Raw genomic sequence first — 19,733 nt, forward strand, 5'->3', positions numbered from 1 at the left:
ACGGAGAGTTTGTTTTCTGTTTTTTCTTATCTCTCGTAAGTGAAGTTTTATGTTTGATAAAATTTGTTTCGTTTTTTTTTTTTTTTATCTTGCTTATCCAAATTATTTTCAGAGGCAACGCTCAAGCATTGCCTATAGTAAAGATCCATAAAGCTTACGTCTATTATACCTTCATTCATTTTTTCCCAAGTCACTTCATATGAAAGACGTGGAAAAAAAATATTTTGAAATGGGAAACGTTTAAAAGCTAGAATCTTTGGCAATCGAAAACAAAAAGATATTAATTAAAAAACTTTCAAAAAAAGAAGTTTTTCTAAGAATAGTTAAGAGCCACATTAAACTTAAGACCTGTATATACAAATTCAAACTAAAAACGACCAGAAAGAACACAAAAAGCACAAAACAAACAAAAATTAAATAAACAATCATAGCAAACATTCATACAACAGGTATTTCAATATTTACATTTGATATTCAATAGTGAATGAATTAATCTTAAAACGAGTTGAACTTAAACTGAATATTCAAATAAAATTAAAACGAACAAAATAGCAGCAAACAAATGTCTAGTTACTAAATCTTTCCCTAGCTGTAAAAGTCTAAAATCTACTGCGTCATTGCGGCTTTACTGACAACTATATGTGTCTTGAACAGCCCTTGAAAAGAAAAAATAAGATTAAACTGGATATTTGATATATAGTGATATTAATTAAATGAAAACTCAGCAGTTTAAGATTCTTTCCCTGTAATTTTATTTTATTTTCAATATTGTAAGTACAAAAGAAAATATTTGCAATATGAGTTGTTTTCAGTAAAGTGCAAATGACGCAGTAGGCTTTAGACTTTTGCAGTTAATGAAGGAACCAATAGGCGAACTCAGTGATTTCTGTTCGTTTCAAGTTGTATTTATTCCTTTACATTAATGAATATAAATATTGAAATACTTATTGTATGATTGTTTATTAGATTTTTGTTCGTTTTGGGTTTCATTTATTCTTTAATAGTAATTTCAGTTGGTTTTTACTTTGAATGATTATAAAAATTAAGTTTTTGATGGTCTTAAGCTTAATATGACTCTTTACTGTTCTTTTCAAAACTTCATTCCCGGAAAGTTTTTTTTTTATTAATCTAAATCAAAAGACACTATATGCTTCCAGGTTATCAACAACTAGTCCCTCCACAACTTGCCCTAATTAGATGGCCCCTTCCAAACACTGTTGGAAATTTTGATAACAAAACGTTTTATTTCTTCTAGCAATGTTGAGGGGGGTGCTGAACTAAACAAAAGACACTGTTTGCATCTAGGCCACCAATAACAAAATCTTTAATTACTTTGGAATGGCTAAGGGTATGAACTTGAAACTTTTAGAACCATCAATAATACTACTACTACTATTGCAGCTGCAAGTTGTAACTGCGACTTTGACAAATTGAAACAAAATTTACTTTATTTTACCGTATTAAATCATCATAAGTTGAATTTGAGCCAAATCCACCTGCATCTCTCTTTAAAGCTAGGTTCTTGAACAAAATTTTTTCTATCTCAATGGTTTCCCTAAAAATTTGTTGATATGACAAAATGCTCTGGGAAACTTAAAATGTGTTTAAAAATAGCTGACGTAAAACTTTTGGGTTTTTTCTTTAGGGTTGACGAAATAGATTCTTGATGTTGTACTAATCTAATTTTTAAATTTGGTACATAGGTACAACTACAAGTACTACATAGGTACAACTACATAGTTAAATTTGGTACAACTACATAGTAGCTTTCACAAGTACATGGGATCTGAGAGGCTCCGATTTGATGTTCCATTGAAGCTCGATTTTTAAGTAAATTTTGTTTAGCAATAAGTTACTGAAGATTATGAATAGGATTTTTGAAAAAGGGGGAGTACCTGAAAAAGGGTTGTACCCAATGATTTTAGGAAAACCTTAATTAAACCACTTTATAAGAAAGGTGATAAGAATGAGTGTCGTAATTATCGAGGCATTAGTCTGGTCTCTGTAGGTAACAAATTACTTAGTAATATGATACTTTTTAGATTGAGAGATGCTGTAGACAAAGTAGAGGATATGTCGACGAAATTTTCACTCTTGTGTTAAAAACTGAAAAGTGCTTTAGTTGTCAAACACCTTTGGTCCTTAGTTTTATGGATTATGAACATACGGTCGATTCTGTTGATAAAAGAGCTTTAGCAAAGGTCTTATCCTTATATGGTATACCAGACAAATACATTAAAGTGACTAATGTACGAGGATAATACTGCTGCGGTTAAGGTACGAGATGAGGTTAGCAGCTGGTTTAGTATTAAATCAGGAGTTTAGCAGGGTTCTGCTCTATCCCCCATTACATGGATCATTTTTATGGACTTTGTCTTAAGGGCCACAGGAAAGGCAATGGGAGGACACGGAATCAAATGGGGAGGGAAAACTTTCCTGGAACTGGATTATCCTGATCATTTAAACATCCTAGATGAAAGTGTGAGCAAAATCAATGAACTTTTAGAGGTTTTGTGAGTTCAGGGTGCTAGAATAGGTTTGAAAATTAATGTTAAGAAGACTAGGTCACTAAGGCTAGGAATAAGTGAAAACAAAAAGGTGACGTTGCGTAGCGAAAAGATCGATCAGGTGGGCAGCTTCACTTACCTTGGAAGTATTATTAGTAAAGACAGTGGGAGCAGTGAAGATGTTAAAAGTAGAATAGCCAAGGCTCGAGGCTTTTTTTTTCACAGTTAAAAAGTTTAGAAGAAGACGAAGACAATTCTGCAAACCAAGATTAGAATATTGGAAGGTACAGTGATGACAGTGGTCAAATATGGCTCTCCGAAAAGCGGATGAAGATTTACTAGAGGTTTTTGTAGGCAATTTACTAGAAATTGCCTACGGATTGTTCTGGGTACCCAGCTGACTGACCGTATTTCAAACAGTAGGCTGTACGAAAAACTTCGTTAATTCCTGCTTTCTAGGGCTATAATGAAAGAAAGATTGAGATAGCTAGGCCACGTTCTGCGATTGAAGGATGACAGACTGCCGAAGATTGTCCTTTTCGACCAACCGTGTAAATCTAGACGGAAAGCAAGTCGTCCTCACCTGAGGTGGGAGGATGTGATAAAGAAATATTTAAAGGAAAAGAGAACTCCCTGAGAGGTTGTAAAGAGGAAGGCTTTGAATAGGTTGTGATGGAGGAGGAGCGTGCGTAGCTTTGCTGGCCTCTGGCAGCTTGGTGCTGCGGTGAGTCGTTAGTAATAGGAGTAGCCTACTAGAAATTAATTTTTTCATTCTATTTAATTATCGATGTTCTATTTGTATTATTTTAGTTTATATGCTGAAGACGATCACTGTGTATCTGACAAAATATCCAGAGATGTTTTGTATTTCACTCTCAAATTGAACAATTTTCAGTTTTCACTATTGAAGTGTTATTTATGCGTCAGATAGTTTATTTAAAATTATGAAAATTGTCACTATACCTTCCATTACATACAGAAAATAAGTTAGTTGTGAACAGTTTTGATGTTGGAGATGTCATTTCAAAGTACATACGTCATAGGAAACTCTAAGGAATGGTTTAGGAAAATCTATGGGGCACTTTGTCCCATTACCATTATCCTACCTATCTTCATCTTTCTTTTTGACCACCGCAGATAGATGGTTTTGTAATTCCTTCAATTCTAGTTTCAAAGAATTCTCCCGGCCAATGGCTTCTTCAAGTTGGCCCTCAGTTTTTGCCAAGTGCATTAAATCACTTTCATTTTTAAGTGAAAAATTTTCTAATGAAGACTTCAGTTGACTTGCCTCTGTTTGACTTTGTTCTAACGCATGAAATGTTGCAGCGTTTTTTGCCTCAAGCGAGGAAATTTCTTCTGCGTGTTTGTAACTAAAAGATAAGATCGTTGTACAATCTTTAGAAGTCATAAATGTTCAAATGGAAAGAAATTGATAAGCTAAGCAGTAAAAAGATGAAAATATCATTAGTTAAAGTAATATAACCACGCATAGGCTGAAAATCTTAATGTAAGAGAGGGAAGATGATTGACAATTAAGAGACCTTCATAGCCACAAAACTTTTATATCTCCGGGGAGAGGGAAATTGAGATCTGTTAATCTATGGACACAACCAGATTATGGGAGAGAGACGAAAGGTTGTATAATATCCAATAGGGATAATGCAAATGATTTCGAACTATTTAGGAAATGCAGACCCCACGCTCGTTATAGCTCATTTCAATCAATTGCAACTAGTTCTCATTAGCGACAGTTAATGAAAAATCAAAAAGAATAATTTTTCAAAGGAAATATATTTCAGCCAATGAAACAAATTCTCTTTCAAGAACAATAGCGTTTACTTACTGTGAGTGACAAAATAAAATGCAATTGATTGCATTGAGCTATTTTTAATAGGATGAGTCTTAGCAAGCAGAATGTGACAGTAGGTTAAAAAAAGACAAAATAAAATGACTTAAATAAAACCACTCTTCTCCAACCTCATTATCCTATTTTTCTGTACTGCCGACTTCAGAATTCCTTTCTTCTTCTGTATTAAAGAGAAGGGTTTGTTTGTATTTTTTCTTATCTCTTGAACGTGAGTTTTTCTGTTTGAAAAATTTGTTTCGATTTTATGGCACTTGATATCTACCAAGTGACATATGGCGATCGCAAATTCTGTCTGTTGGTCTGTCTGTCTGTCCCGGTTTTGCTAGTTTAGGCACTTCCAGGTAAGCTAGGACGATGAAATTTGGCAGGCGTATCAGGAACCAGACCAGATTAAATTAGAAATTATCGTTTCCCGATTCGAACATCTGGGGGGGGGACAGTAAATTGAAAAAAAATGAGGTATTTTTAACTTACGAACGGGTGATCAGATCTTAATGAAATTTAATGTTTGGAAGGTAATCGTGTCTCAGAGCTCTTACTTTAAATCCCGACCGGATCCGATGACATCGGGGGAGTTGGGAGGGGGGAAACCTATAATCTTGGAAAACACTTATAGTGGAGGGATCGGGATGAAACTTGGTGGGAAAAATAAGCACAAGTCCTAGATACGTGATTGACATAACCGGAATGGATTCGCTCTCTTTGCGGGAGTTGGGAGGAGGGTTAATTCCAAAAAATTTGAAAAAATGAGGTATTTTTAACTTACGAAGAAGTAATCAGATCTTAATGAAATTTGGTGTTTAGAAGGATATTGTGTCTCAGAGCTCTTATTTTTAATTCCGACCGGATCCGGTGACATTCGGGGGAGTTGGGGGGGGGGGGTGGAACCTAAAATTTTGGAAAACGCTCAGAGTGGAGGGATCGGGATGAAACTTGGTGGGAAAAATAAGCGCAAGTCCTAGATACGTAATTGTTATAACCAGAACGAATCTGCTCTCTTTGGGGGAGTTGGGGGGAGGAGGTTTAATTCTGAAAAATTAGAAAAAATGAGGTATTTTTAACTTACGAAGGAGTGATCAGATCTTAATGAAATTTTATATTTAGAAGGACCTCGTAACTCAGATATCTTATTTCAAATCCTGAATGGATCCAGTATCGTTGGGGGAGGAGGAGGACCGGAAATCTTGGAAAACGCTTAAAGCGGAGATATCAGGATGAAACTTGGTGGGAAAAATAACCACAAGTCCAAGATACGTGACTGACATAACCGGACCGGATCTGCTCTCTTTGGTGGCGTTGGGGGTGGGGAGCAATTTGGAAAAATTTAAAAAATGTGGTATCTTTCACTTAAGAACGGGTGATCAGGTCTTAATGAAATTTGATATTTGGAAGGATCTTTTACTTTAGAACTCTCATTTAAATCCAAACCAGATCCGGTGACATTTGGGGGAGTTGGAGGGGGAAACTGGAATTCTTGGGAAACGTGAAAATCGATGTATCTCACGAATGGGTGATCGGATCTTAATGAAACTTGATGTATAGAAGAATGTTAAATCTCAGATGCTGCATTTTCAATTCGAATCGGATCCGGGGACATAGAGGGTTGGAGGGGGGAAAAAGAAATCTTGGAAACCGAAAATCTTGGAAAACGCTTAGAGTGGAGAGATCGGGATGAAACTTGATGGGAAGAATAAGCACAAGTTATAGATACGTGATTGACATAATTGAAACGGATCTGTTTTCTTTTGAGGAGTTGGGGGTTGTTAATTTAGAAAAATAAGAAAAATTGAGGTATTTTTAACTTAAAAATGGGTAACCGGATCTTAATGAAATTTGATATTTAGAAGACGCTTAGAGTGGAGAGTCGGAGAAAAATTAGAAAAATCGAGGTATTTTTAATTTACGAGTGGGTGATCGGATCTTAATGATTTGGATATTTAGAAGGACCTCGCTCGTGACTCAGAGCTCTTATTTTAAATCCCGATTGGCATTAAGCCTCTGATTTTCCTTTTAAATCAGTCTATTGATTCTTAGAATTTTCCTAGAGCTCATACCATAAGAGCTCTTGGTTCTTCCGACCTCGCCACAAGTACCATATGAGCTCTAAGCTCTTGTTTTATTTATCTTGTGTTTTCAAGTTATTTTCAGAGGCAACGCTCAAGCGCTGCCTGGTAAAGAGCCATACAGCTTGAAATATATTAACCTTTATTTATTTATTTTTCCAAGTCACTTCATAAGAAAGGAGTGATGAAAAATAATTACTTTGAAACGGAGAACGTTTAAAAACCTTAATCTTTTAGTCAGAGCGCCAGATTCTGTATCGTGCACCCACCCATGCCGGAAGGTAAAAAAATGCTGAGGACGGATCCTAGGGAAGTCGACCATGCTGAAAACAAATATCGTAGGGCGCATGTTCGCCGTTGGGGCGTTTCTGAGATATAGGCAAAAACGCCAAATTTAGCCTATAACTAAGTGTGAAGATTCAGGATTTTTTGCGAGTTATTGGCTTGAGGAATCCGGCGTAATATTATGTCAATCGAAAGATGAAATCTAGATCTATAAGAATATGATTTTTAAATTGAAAAAAAAACACCATTTTTTTTTCTTATTTACTGCAGTTTAAAAATAAGTGCTGTAAAATTCGAAAAATATCTCAAAGAAAGGCTAAAAACTCGAAATTTATTCAAGGTAACAAACTTTTTTTTCATATTCGAAAAGAAAGTTCATTGGATTCCGTACAATTTAAGCTAATTAGATATAAATTATTTTTATTTTTAAAAGGTCTGCGATTTTTGTTTGTAGTGTCACTGAAATGATCATTAGCCGTATCGTGAAAAGGGACATAATTTTTTTTTCTTCAAAGGGTAGGAATACTGCAAACTTCCTAACTGTATAAAATTTTCAACTTTTACTTAAAAATAAAATATGTTAAAAAAAATATTGACCAAAAACAAGTGTTTTTTTTTTTTTTTAGAATGGACGAATATGTTTTCTGGTATACTAAGGCGTCTGCAATTACCTTCTTGGGACTGATTTGCCACTGATACGACTCAGCTATTTACTACATGAAAGAAATCTGCTTCACAGATAAATTCAGTCGGCGCGCTAGAGTTGTCTTACTCGGCCTGCCCGTAAAATTGGGTAATAGTAACTGATTAGGGACCTGTTGTAATTAAAAGTAAAAGGTATCAAATAAAACTTTCAAAAATATTCCTCATTTTCTTCTTCTGAAAATTCAGATGGGGCAAGGTCAGACTCACTGCATGCCCTCCTCGTTCCACGGCAAGAGCATAACATGCAGCATCCTTTCATTTTTGAGTAGCTACAGTCTTTCCTGCATCTTCCACTTTTGCATCTGCAGTAAACCTCCAAGCTTCGCTTCTTTACAGCTTAAGACGAATGTATCTACTCCCCCTTCAGCCATCTTCCATCCATGGAGGAGTGGATCTGGAGTGGATCATGGAGCATTCATCTTCAATACTTGGCCGAGCCTGTACTAACGACAAGATTATCCATGTAGCGAATATGGCTCTTCGTATGCATGGCTCAAAGGTGTCGTCAGAAGGTGGCAGTCTTCTCACATCTTGTTTCTGGCACCAAATGTAAGCCCTTACACTGGCCAGTGAATTGAATCCAGCCTGTTTACCGTACATTTCAATGACCAGGGATTTTGATAGGCCGTAAACTTTTCTAAACGGGTCGACTGAAAGCTTCCCTTCGGCATCCTTGTTCCGCTCCGTCACAGACACCATTTTTGAGGCAAAAGTTGGAGACGCCGCGGTGTTTAAGAAAGAAGCTTTCCCAACGCCGAAGAAAAAGTTCGTTATGTCACACCCTGACAGACAGTGCACGAACGGTAACATAAGCTGCTCCTCTTTGGACAAGTGGACTCCATCCGCCAGCTCGTGTACTGGGATAATGTAAGTCAGGAACTTCAAGAAAAGTTCACTCAGTCTTTCAGCTTGAAGCACTTCAAAAAAATGAACACAGGCTACTGCCACGTCTGTGTCGTTGGCATGCACAACGATGCTACAAGCGTAACGGCTAGCGTACTTGGCATGTGTCATAAGGTGTTGGTCAGCCTCTTCGTGGCTGGAGGACAAGCATTCCTCGTAGTCACAGTGTTCTGGTAAAGTTGGACTGCAGCCACGCTTGACCAGAGACACTTTGAATCTCTCCTTGAACCCACCTGAGAGAAAAAGGTTGAGTGCGTTCGGAAGCTGATCACCCATCTGCTCCCAGGTTTCATACAAAATTTTGAGGAGACTCAAAAATTTGAGTCTGCATGCTGAATTCAAGGAGATCGACTCTCCGGTGTCCGTGAGCCAACAGCCCGTCCTACCAATCTGCGATAATGTAGACTTCAGGAATACCCACTGGATGATCATTCAGCAACGATAGAAGCAATCTTTCATCGAAGGATTTGACTGTTTCAAACCTGGTAGGCCGATATGACCTTATCTTGGACATTAGGTCAATGATGTGTACTGTAGCTGATGTTGTTTCTTTGGATTTCAAAGTCGCTGGCCAAGCTGCAAGTCCTCCTTTTTTTCTTAGCCAGTTCAACAGCACAGCTTTGTTCCCCGACCTCATTTTCCAGCCAGAGGATGTCTTGGTTGATTGTTGCGGAAGATGTTCAAAAATGGATGGAGAGAAAGGAAAAATCTCTTTTGTGAGGATCTTTGCAACTGCTTTCTCCTTTTCTTCGCCGTAGCTCAACTGAGCAGTAATAATTCTCTTCAAGGCTGTTACTTCAGAGATCAGGAGATCAGCTCTAGGGACACCCTTCACTTTCTGAGTTTTTCTCTCTGAAGGGAGAGTTCAGAGTGCAACCTTTTTCACATCGTCTTTCCTTTTGCACAGAAAGTCCCCAACCACCTCTGTTCTTTTTGTGGCTACGCAAGTAACATCAGAAACAATCTTCTCGTCGTCCACAAGTTCTGACGTCACAATATTCACTAGGTCGAAGTCCACTCTGCTGAAAGGATTGCCACATGTAGTGAAAATGTCTCGAACTCATCTTGCGAAAGTTGTAATTGCGTCGTCGTTGACTGATTGTCTTCGTGATGTTTGAATGTCTCTGTGGATACGTTGACTACATGCAGGAAACCATTGCTGATGGCAGCGGAAATCGGTTAGGTAAGAATCCAAGCTTCAGTCTGTCTTTCATCCATTTGTTCTTCTATTATTTTGGCCGTCGTCTTTGCATCCTTGTTCACTGTACATTCCAGTATCTGATCGGACCAGGTAGCCTTGAACCTGGTGTGCGGTCTCTTCACTGCAAAGTATCCTTTCACGAACTTCCTGTGTATATCAGGAAATGTTTGTGGTAAACTTCGCATGTCTGATAGGTACTGTATGAGACATCTTATATACTGAGGATGGTCAGTCGCTGCCAAGTATGGCAACATCCGAGCAGTTGCTGTCAAATGAGACTCCCAGTCATCCTTATGATCAGTCCTTATAAATCTAAAGGAGTCAGTATCACCTAGTTTCTTGTGATATTTAATTTTGTAAATTACTTTCATTAAGTCTCTTACTTCTGCAAAAAAAAATTTACACTCCTTTTGCCAGCCAACTTTACAACACCAAAAGTGCTTTTAAAAATTCTATTTCTTTAAAAAAAAAATGTTTTTGATCTTCCAAATTTGTGTCATATTCTTTATTATCATCCATCAGCAAATCAGTATTTGCGTCAGAATCAGATGTTGAATCAACCTGAAGTGACTGTTTTTTTTTTATCTTGGCCAACCTGACTCACTTTTCTTTTTTATATTCTGCTTATCAATTTCTTCTGCTTAGCTTATCTATCAATCAACTTCCCGCTAGATAGCAGTTTACTAAAAAAGTCGCAGACCCCCCAGATACAATAGTTTAAACTTTTTTTCTTAGCTCAATGTGTTTGGAATTGAACGGGCTTTCTTTTTTAATATAAAAAAAATACTTTATCTTGAAAAAATTTCGAGTTTTTAGCTTTTCTGTTAGAAATTTGTTGACAAAATCTGATTTGTTTTAAAACTGCAGTAAAAAGTGTAATATTTTTTTTATTTTTTTTTACAAACAAAAATCATTTTCGTGTAGCCCAAAGTCTCTTCTTTCTATTGATGTAAGAGTTCGCTGGATTTGACCAATCTTATCTGTAAAAAAAAAAAAAATTAAAATCGTCGAACCCCATTATAGACCAAATTTGGTGTTGTTGGCCTATATCTCAGGAATACCCCAACGGCGAACATGCGCCCTACGATATTCGTTTTCAGCATGGTCGACTACCATGGGATCCACCCTTAACATTCTTGTACCTTCCGGCATGGGTACTAATCGAAATAAGCGAGGTACAGAATCTGGCGCTCTGACTGTTTGGCAATCGAAAACAAAAAGACATCAATTTAAAAACTTTACAATAAAACACTTTTTCTAAGAATAGTTGAGAGCCGGTAGAAACAAATTCGTATAAAAATTCAAACTAAAAACGACCAGAAACAATACATGAAGTAAAAACAAACAGAAATTATATAAACAATCATAGCAAACATTCATACAATAGGTATTTCAATATTTATATTTAATATTCAATATAAATGAATGAATAAATCTTTAAAACGAGTTGAACTTAAATTGAATATTCAAATAAATTAAAACGAAGAAAAATCACTACAAACAAGTGTGTAGTTACTGAATCCTCCCCTAAAAGTAAAAGTCTAAAATCTACTGCGTCATTGCTGCTTTACTGAAAACTATATGTGTCTCGAACAGTCCTTGAAAAGAACTAATAAAATTAAACTAAATATTTGATATATAGTCAAAATTAATTAATGAAAGCTCAGCAGTTGAAGATTTTTTTCCCATAATTTTATCTTTATTTGTAATATTGTAAGTACAAAAGAAAATATTTGCAACATGAGTTGTTTTCAGTAAGGTACAAACGACGCAATAAGCTTTATACTTTTGCAGCTAATGAAGGAACCAGCAGCCAAACTCTTGTTTTTATTGATTTCTGTTCGTTTTATAGTTGTATTTATTCCTTTACATTAATAAATATAAATATTGAAATACCTATTGTATGATTGTTTATTTGATTTCTGTTCGTTTTGGGTTTCATTTATTCTTTAATAGTAATTTCAGATGGTCTTTAGCTTGAATGATTCTAAGGATTTATTTCTGCTGGTCTTAAGTTTTATATTGCTCTTTACTATTCTTTGAAAAACTTCTTTTTCGGAAAGGTTTCTCTTTATTAGTGTAAACCAAAAGACACTATGTGCGTCCAGATTATCAACAAGATGCATCAACAATAGCTTAGCAACAGGCATGGGTATAAAATTGAAACTTTCAAGACAATTACTACTGCAACTGCTTCTTTGTTGTTCAACTACTTACGACTGTGACTAAGATCGCTTTCCCTGGCAACGATATGTCACTGCGATGATACGCAACTGTGACTGCAACTACTCGCGACTGTGACTGCTTTGACAAGCGACAACTGTCAGGAAATTTTTAGGGGGATTTTGAACAAAATTAAACCCACAATGTACATTCTGTTCGTCAAAAGGTCAAATCAGCAATATCTCAGCCGTCGATGAGTTATTGCTGATCTCATTCCTGATGCAAAAAGAAGTTTCATTATGATTAAACTTTCATAGCAAATTCAAGAAGACGCTCGAAAATGACCGGAGATCAGCCAGTCCCTCCACAACTTGCTCTATTTAGATGGCCCCTCCCAAACACTAATGGAAATTTTGATAAAAAAAACATTTTATTTCTTTAAGCAACATTGAGGGGGGTGCTGAACTAAACAAAAGACACTGTCTGCATCCAGGCCACTAATAACAAATTCTGTAATTACTTTGGAATGACTAAGGTATGAACTTAAAACTTTTAGAGCCATTAAAAATACTACTAATACTACTGCAACTGCAGGTTATGACTACGACTGTGACAAATTGGGACTGCGACAGCTTGCAACTAAGGCTGCGACTACGTGGCTGCGACTACTACTGAGCGGGGCGTTGAGAAGGGAACAGCCCCTTTTATACACGGAGTAATTTCTGTTTCGATTTAAGTTTTAATGTCACTCCTTACTTTCAGTTGAAAAAAAAAATTTATTTAATTTCTGAACTTTTTAAATTAATGCCTGTTTGTTTTTGGCTCTCCGCACGTAAATTATCAAAATGAAATTTTCATATTAATTCTTTTTTGGGCTAAATGGGCTTTGTCCCCTCGTTAATACACTCTTTAAACAAAAGCTTTAATTTTGTCCCAGTTCTTTAAGAATGACCCCTGAATCAGAAATCCCGTAGAATAAATAGTAAAGATTACTAAAAATGCTTTAGCGTAAAGAGCGAAGTATTTAGGAGGAGAAGAATCCCTCATATGCGTATTAATTTCTGTTCGTTTTAAGTTTTAATGCTACTCCTTACTTTCAGTTGAAATTTTTTTTCCATATTTATTTTTTCTTTTTTTTTAAGTAATAATGCTTTAATTTTGTCCCAGTTCTTTAAGAATGACCCCTGAATCAGAAATCCCGTAGAATAAATAGTAAAGATTACTAAAAATGCTTTAGCGTAAAGAGCGAAGTATTTAGGAGGAGAAGAATCCCTCATATGCGTATTAATTTCTGTTCGTTTTAAGTTTTAATGCTACTCCTTACTTTCAGTTGAAATTTTTTTTCCATATTTATTTTTTCTTTTTTTTTAAGTAATAATGCTAGAAAATCCTGCGCCCCCTTCATTGAATTTCTCTTCCCCCATGACAAATTCCTGCAATAAAAGATCCTCCCACGTAGCCCCTCCCCTCATCCCCCCCCACAAAAAAAAATCCCTCTGAAAACGTCTGTACACTTTCAAATAAATATTACTGTATGTAAACACTGGTCAAAGTTTGTAACTTACAGCCCCTCCCCCGGGGACTGCAGGGGAGTAAGTCATCCCCAAAGACATAGTTATTATGTTTTTCGACAATGCTGAACAAAATGTTCAGCAAACAGTTCGTTACCACGAACTGTTTGATAACGAACGTTTACATACAAATCCAGTCAGTGGCCTGGAAATTAGGAAGTTAAAGAGATTTCCATCTGTAAACGCTATGAAGAAAAAAGTATTAAACAGTATGTAATTAGTTTTTTCATTTTATTTAATTATCGATTTTATGTTTGTATTATTTTAGTTTATCTAATGAAGACGACCATTGTGTAAGTGACAAAATATCCAGTTTTTTTTATTGTATTTCCCTGTCAAATTAAACAATTTTCAGTTTTCACTAATAGAACTGTTATTTATACGTCTGATAAGTTATTTAAAATTTTGAAAATTGTCACTGTAATCTTCCATTACGGACAGAAAATAAGTTAGTTGTGAATAACTTTGATCTTTGAGATACCATTTTAAAGTTAAATATACGACATAGAAAAACCTAAGGAATGGTTTAGGGAAATCTATGGAGCGCTTTGCCCAATTATTGTTATCCTACCTGTATTCATCTTTCTCTTTTACCATCGCAGATAGTTGGTTTTGTAATTCCTTCAATTCTAGTTTCAAAGAATTTTCCCGGTCAAGGGCTTCTTCAAGTTGACCCTTAGTTTTTCCCAATTGAACCAAAGCACTTTCATTCTTGGATAAAGAACTTTCTAATGAAGACTTGAATAATCTTGCTTCTGTTTGAATTTGCTCTAACGCATTAGCTGTGGCAGCATTTCCTTTCTCAAATGTGGAAATTTCTTCTGTATGTTTGGAACTAAAAGATAAGATCGTCGTACAATCTTTAGTATTCGTAGATGTTTACAAGAAAAGAAATTGACAAGTTAAGCAGGAAAAAGTATAGCCAGACGTGTAAAAAGAATATTAATGCAAGAGAGGGGAGACGATGAATGATTAATAGGCTTTCACAACCACAAAACCTATGATCTTAAGAAACTTAAGATCTAGTATCTTTTGGACACAACAAGATAAGTGACATGAGAATAGGACGGAAAAAGAAAATATATAAAATCCAACTGGGATAAAACGAATGATTTCGAACTATTTTGCAATTATAAACTCCAACCTCATTAGAGTTCATTTCGATCAAGCACAATTGATTTTCATCATCGACAGCTAATCAACACCCTTCTATTTCAATTCGCCAAAGGAAACCATTCTATTCGCCAAAGGAAACTCGCTCTTCCTAAAGAAGTAGTTTTAATCTAATGAAAACCAGTTTCATTCAAGAAGAATAGTTTTTATTTGCTGTCACTGACAAAAATAAATTTAAATAAGTAGGATTAAGCTATATTGAATGAGATGAGTCGTAGTAAACAGGGTAAGACGTAAGGTTTGAAAAAGACAAAATGACAAAACAAACACCAAACTACCTTTCTTCCACCACACTATCCTATTTTGATGTACGTCTGACCTTAGAATGATGTTTTTTCCCATTTTTAAAAAGGAAATTTTTTCCCTATCTTTGTTTTATTAGAAAGGATGTTTTTTTCCTGTCTCTTACATAGATAATTTTCTGTTTGTTAAAATTTGCTTCGTTTTTTAATCATCTTACATTTTTTTTTCATTAGATAAGAGCCATAACGCTATAATCATTTCCTATAGTTTAAGGAAATGTTTAGAGGGATGTAGAATACAATCAAAAATCACCGGGTGATTTGGTATGCTGGTTTTCAAAAGGGTGCAACAGCATTATCTACGGAAGATCTGAGGATATTAAGCTAAAACTTTCAGGGTATGTTGAGGAGTGATCGAATGACAAGCAGCCCCCCTAACCCTTTTAGGTGCCTTTATCCTGAACACTGACCAAAATTTTGAAAAGACCATTATGATCAAAATAGTCAAAAATCTAATAAGGATGGTACCGGAGATGTCATTTCCGCCACATCCCGAGTCAAGGATTGTAAATTATGCAATTTGACCATTGTTTGCATGCAGAATTTAACATTGAGAAAAAATGGTATGCTGGTCACCAAAAAGCCTTTGAATGGTATAACTTTGAAGAAATATTTAAAGGGATGTCGAACACAATTAAAAACCACTTTATGCATGCTGGTTGTCAAAAGAACGATTCAGCAATATCTAAGTAACGGATAAGCATATTAAGTTGAAACTGTCAAGACATTTAAAGGGTGATTGCAGGGCAACTAGCCCCCCATCCTACCTTACCGTTTCTAGGCACCCCTCTCCTCAATACTTATAAAAATTTTGAAATTCGTCTTGTTCAAAATGGTCAAAAGGTCGAAAAAGTGAGCCTCTGAGGATTCCATACACCCCGAAGCCCCAGGACAAGGACTGTAAATTATAAATTTTTCCATTGTTTACATGCAAAACTTATCGTTAGGAACAGGCAAAATATTAGTTCTGGGTGTATCTTAGAACGCTAAAGGAAATAAGGTAAAACTTAGGGGAATGTTGAGGGGTATACTGAACTATATCAAAAGACACTATGCGCACCCAGTTTATTAAATAGGTGTCTTAGCAATATCATATGAATAGCTGAAGATATTAAATGTAAACTTCAAGGCAGGTTGAGGGGGATGCTGAAAAGTTGTCGGAGGTTAAAAATTCCTCCCCCTCCCATCTCCTTTCCAGCTACCCTCCCCCAAAAGGCCATGTGATCAAAATTTTGAAACAACGGTCTTGCTTAAAATAGTCTGAAGGTCAAATAACTATGCCTTCGTGCTGACGTAGCCCCCCATAGCCCCAGAACATGGACTATAGAAAGCTAACCATTGTTAACCCAAAAGGTTTTTTTTTTACAGGGAAAAGGGGGCAAGCTTGATCCTGGTTCTCCAAAAGGCTTGGAGAATTAATGTGAAAATTTATGGAAGTGTTCAGAGGGATGTTGAACACAATCAAAAAAGGCTAGGCGCATGCTAGCTGTCTAAAGGGCGTATCGCCAATATCTAAGGAATAGCTGAGGATATTAAATTGAAACTTTCAGGTGATGTTGAAGAGTGGTCGGAGGACAATCCCCCAGGTCTTTTTTAGGTGCCACTCTCGTCAAAACTGAAAAAAAAATGAGAAGAAATATTTTGTTCAAAACAGGTAAAAGGTGAAATTTGCCTCCGAGGATGCCGTACCCCCACAGCCACGAGACAACGCTTGTAAATTGTAAAATTTGCCTATTGTTTAAATGCAGTATTTGTCATCAGGAAAAGAAGAACTGTTTAATTATGAGTGTGTCAGAATAGGCAAAGGGTATTAAGATGAAATCTCAGAGAATGTCATAGGTTAAGTTAAACTAAATCAACACACATAATGTACAGTTTATCAAAAAGGAATCTCTGCAATGTCTTAAGAACGGCTGAAGGTATTAAGTTGAAACTCTCGAGTCATATTAAGGGGGATGTTGCGAAGTATTCGGAGGACAACCGACCCCTCTTTTCCTTTAAATACCCTCCTCCCTTATCACTGATAGAAATTGATTATAATAGTTTTGATTACAGTCGTTTCGATTATAATAGTTAAAGGGTCTAAAAATTATTCCTCCAGAGATCCCAGGCCCCGCAAAAGAAATGTAAATCATGCAATCTGTTCATTTCCAAAAATATAGGATTTATCATTGGGAAGGTTGGGAGGGAATGCCTAATTTTGTGTTACCAAAAAGACCTAGGGTATTGAAGTCAAATTTTGAGGAATATTGAGGGATGTGTTGAGCTAAATAAAAAAAAAACCATATGCGTCGAGGTTAACAAAAAGATATATCTGCAACATCTTGGGAAAGGGTAAGGGTATCAACTTAAAACTTCCAGGGCCATTGCTACTGCAGCAGCTACTATGACTTATAATTCAACTAACTATGACTATGACTAAAATTACTTGCGACGGCGATTACCTGCAACTGTGACTAGTTCGACTTCGACTACGACTACTTGTGACTGTGACTGCTACTACTCACGGCTGTGACTGCAAAAACTTGTGACTGCAACTACTTTTAGTAGTAAAAAAGTGCCAGGAAATACTGAGGGGGATATTGAACAAAACCAAAACATATTGTGTAGCATGCTTGTTGTCAAACGGGCAAATTGACAATATTTCCGCATTGGATAAGGGTAGCAACCTGAAACTTTCAGAGCATATCCAGGGAGATGTTCGAAATTGACCAGCAGGCAAGCAGTCCCTTCCCAGCTTGTTTAGATGGCCCCACCACAACACTGATCAAAATTTTCAACAACAAAAAACACTGTATCTTTAGGAAATATTGAGAAGGATATTGAACGAAATCAAAATATACTATGTGCATCCAGATTACCAATAGGGGGATCTGCAGTATCTTATGAACGGCTAGGGGTATTAACTTGAAACTTTCAGATTTACTGCTACTACTGCTACTATTACTACAACTGCGGTTGCAACTGTGGCTGACGGTGACAACTTGCAACTGTGACTGCAACCACTCCTAATTGTGATTACATTTCACAAAACGTTGAAGGTGGTGATGAAAAAAATCAAACAATGCTATGTGCATCCTGATTTTCAAAATAGCAATGGTGAAATACTGCACCGGCTATATAGGTTTTATTGCTGATAACAGCTGAAGGTTTTGACTTATAACTTTCCTGACCATTATTTTACTACTACTGTGACTGCAACTGTAACTATTCGCGACTATAATTACTTGTGTCTGCAAATACTAGCAACAGCGAGTACAATAAAAGCTACATGTGATTGCAACTGTGACTACTTGAGACTACCTCTGATCGTGACTGCGACTATTTGCGACTGCAATTAAAAATACCAGCGCATTGTTGATGTTTGAAGTAATTTTTCTTTTACTGCAGTAATATTTTGAACTGGCGGATACATTAAATATTCCCCAATTGATTTTCAATACATTCTAAGGTAATGCGTATAAAAGAAGATGGCATAGTTAAAAATTAACTGCATATAAACCTAATAAAACCACATCGTTTGTTTAGAGCGTAACGAAACATAAAAATGAAATTCCCGGAAGATTGAATGGTTTCAACTTTCATTTTTACGATTAAAACAGAAAAATTGTTAGAAATGTGTTTTTATTTTAGTACCAAACACAAGCTTATCAACCGTTAATCGTTTGAGGAGGCGGTAGCCTCGCTCGTATTTGTTGTCATTTCTTTTTCTTTTAAGCTTGATGGTTTAACTGATTCTAATTTAAGCTCAACTTACGTTTTAATAGGGTTCTTGAAATTTCTTCTAAAATTGGATATTTTTAAACAAATTCTAAGAAAAACAAAACTGTTTCTTTACGAGCCTGTTTGAATTAAAACGAAAACATGAATAGTTGAATGACAGAACTTTTTAAGAAGTTAACCTAACCGAGATGATATAGGCAAAACAAAACCTAATTCAAAGATTAAGGATTTCTTTATCAGCAGTACAATTTCCACCACAAACTACATTAAAACCACAATTTTCTTTTTATTAGGCTTATGGTCAATAGGCCTATAATAAGTGCTTTTTTTTCTTAAACAGCTAATAACTTTTCCACTACCTAATCTGTCAAATGCATAAAAAGTAAAAAATACCAAATTATTACCTTTCAAGAGCCAGCTTTCTTACGCTTTCCCTTTGTACTTTAACCATTTCAGCCCTTGTTATTTCAAGTTCTGTCAGCGCGTTTTGCAGGCGGATTTCTGTAGTCTGTTGTTCTGCACACGTAGCTTTTAATCTTTGCTGTTTATCTGACTCAGCCTTTTCAAGAAATTCATCCATTTTTCTGGCCTGTGAAGACATTTGCTGACGTATATGACGTAATTCTCTGATAACTGTGGATGCTACTTCTTCTTTATCACCGTTGAAGCGACACTGAGGGTTAGATATTTGGCTATCAAAACATTGTTTTAGTTTTTCTTCTTAAAAAAAAGAACAAAATCGGTAACAAAATGGTATATGAAATACAGGACAATTCATTATCTGGCCATAGTAGTACAGTCAATCAAATTAATTTTAAGGGTTGCCTCAAACAAGTTGCAAAAGTTTTGATTTTGGTATCATTCGAACGGGAAAAAAATACTCTAGAACATCTACAAAATCTATCAAAACCAGTCGAGGCAAAATTGACGTTTATTGTCTTTTTTTCTAGAAAAAAAGGACTTAAAAAAATTAACTTATGCTTTTAAAAAGTAGGTGATAGGAAAATGTAGTACGTAGATCACGAATATGAGGTCAGTTCAATGTTTTAAGCATCCCTGAGTCGTTTGCCTCCCCTCCCACACACACACACACACTAAGACATACGCGCGAGATAAAACGTGCATTATAATACCTTGAATATTACACGAAGTCAGATACACGCAGAGCAAATCTACAATTCCTATGCGGAAATGCCAGGAAGATGTCACGTCTCAGTATCTTGCATATCCCCCCCCCTTGCGATCACCCAATCAAACAAATGGTTTTACA

The 19,733-nt window shown here is 36.0% G+C and overlaps 1 protein-coding gene across 1 annotated transcript in view; it reads right to left on the reverse strand.

Annotated features, from left to right (window-relative positions):
- The window catches only part of LOC136025748 (myosin heavy chain, non-muscle-like), a 63,252-nt gene that overhangs the window by 881 nt on the left and 42,638 nt on the right, over window positions 1–19,733 (reverse strand). Inside the window, exons 6-8 of the mRNA XM_065701735.1 lie at window positions 18,868–19,136; window positions 13,837–14,100; window positions 3,614–3,877 (exon numbers count right to left, since the gene is read on the reverse strand). Of these exons, the coding sequence (XP_065557807.1) occupies window positions 3,614–3,877; window positions 13,837–14,100; window positions 18,868–19,136 (797 nt within the window). The remainder of the gene's footprint in view (window positions 1–3,613; window positions 3,878–13,836; window positions 14,101–18,867; window positions 19,137–19,733) is intronic.

The sequence above is a fragment of the Artemia franciscana genome, chromosome 4, assembly GCF_032884065.1.
Source record: "Artemia franciscana chromosome 4, ASM3288406v1, whole genome shotgun sequence".
In the NCBI taxonomy this organism is placed as follows: domain Eukaryota; kingdom Metazoa; phylum Arthropoda; class Branchiopoda; order Anostraca; family Artemiidae; genus Artemia; species Artemia franciscana.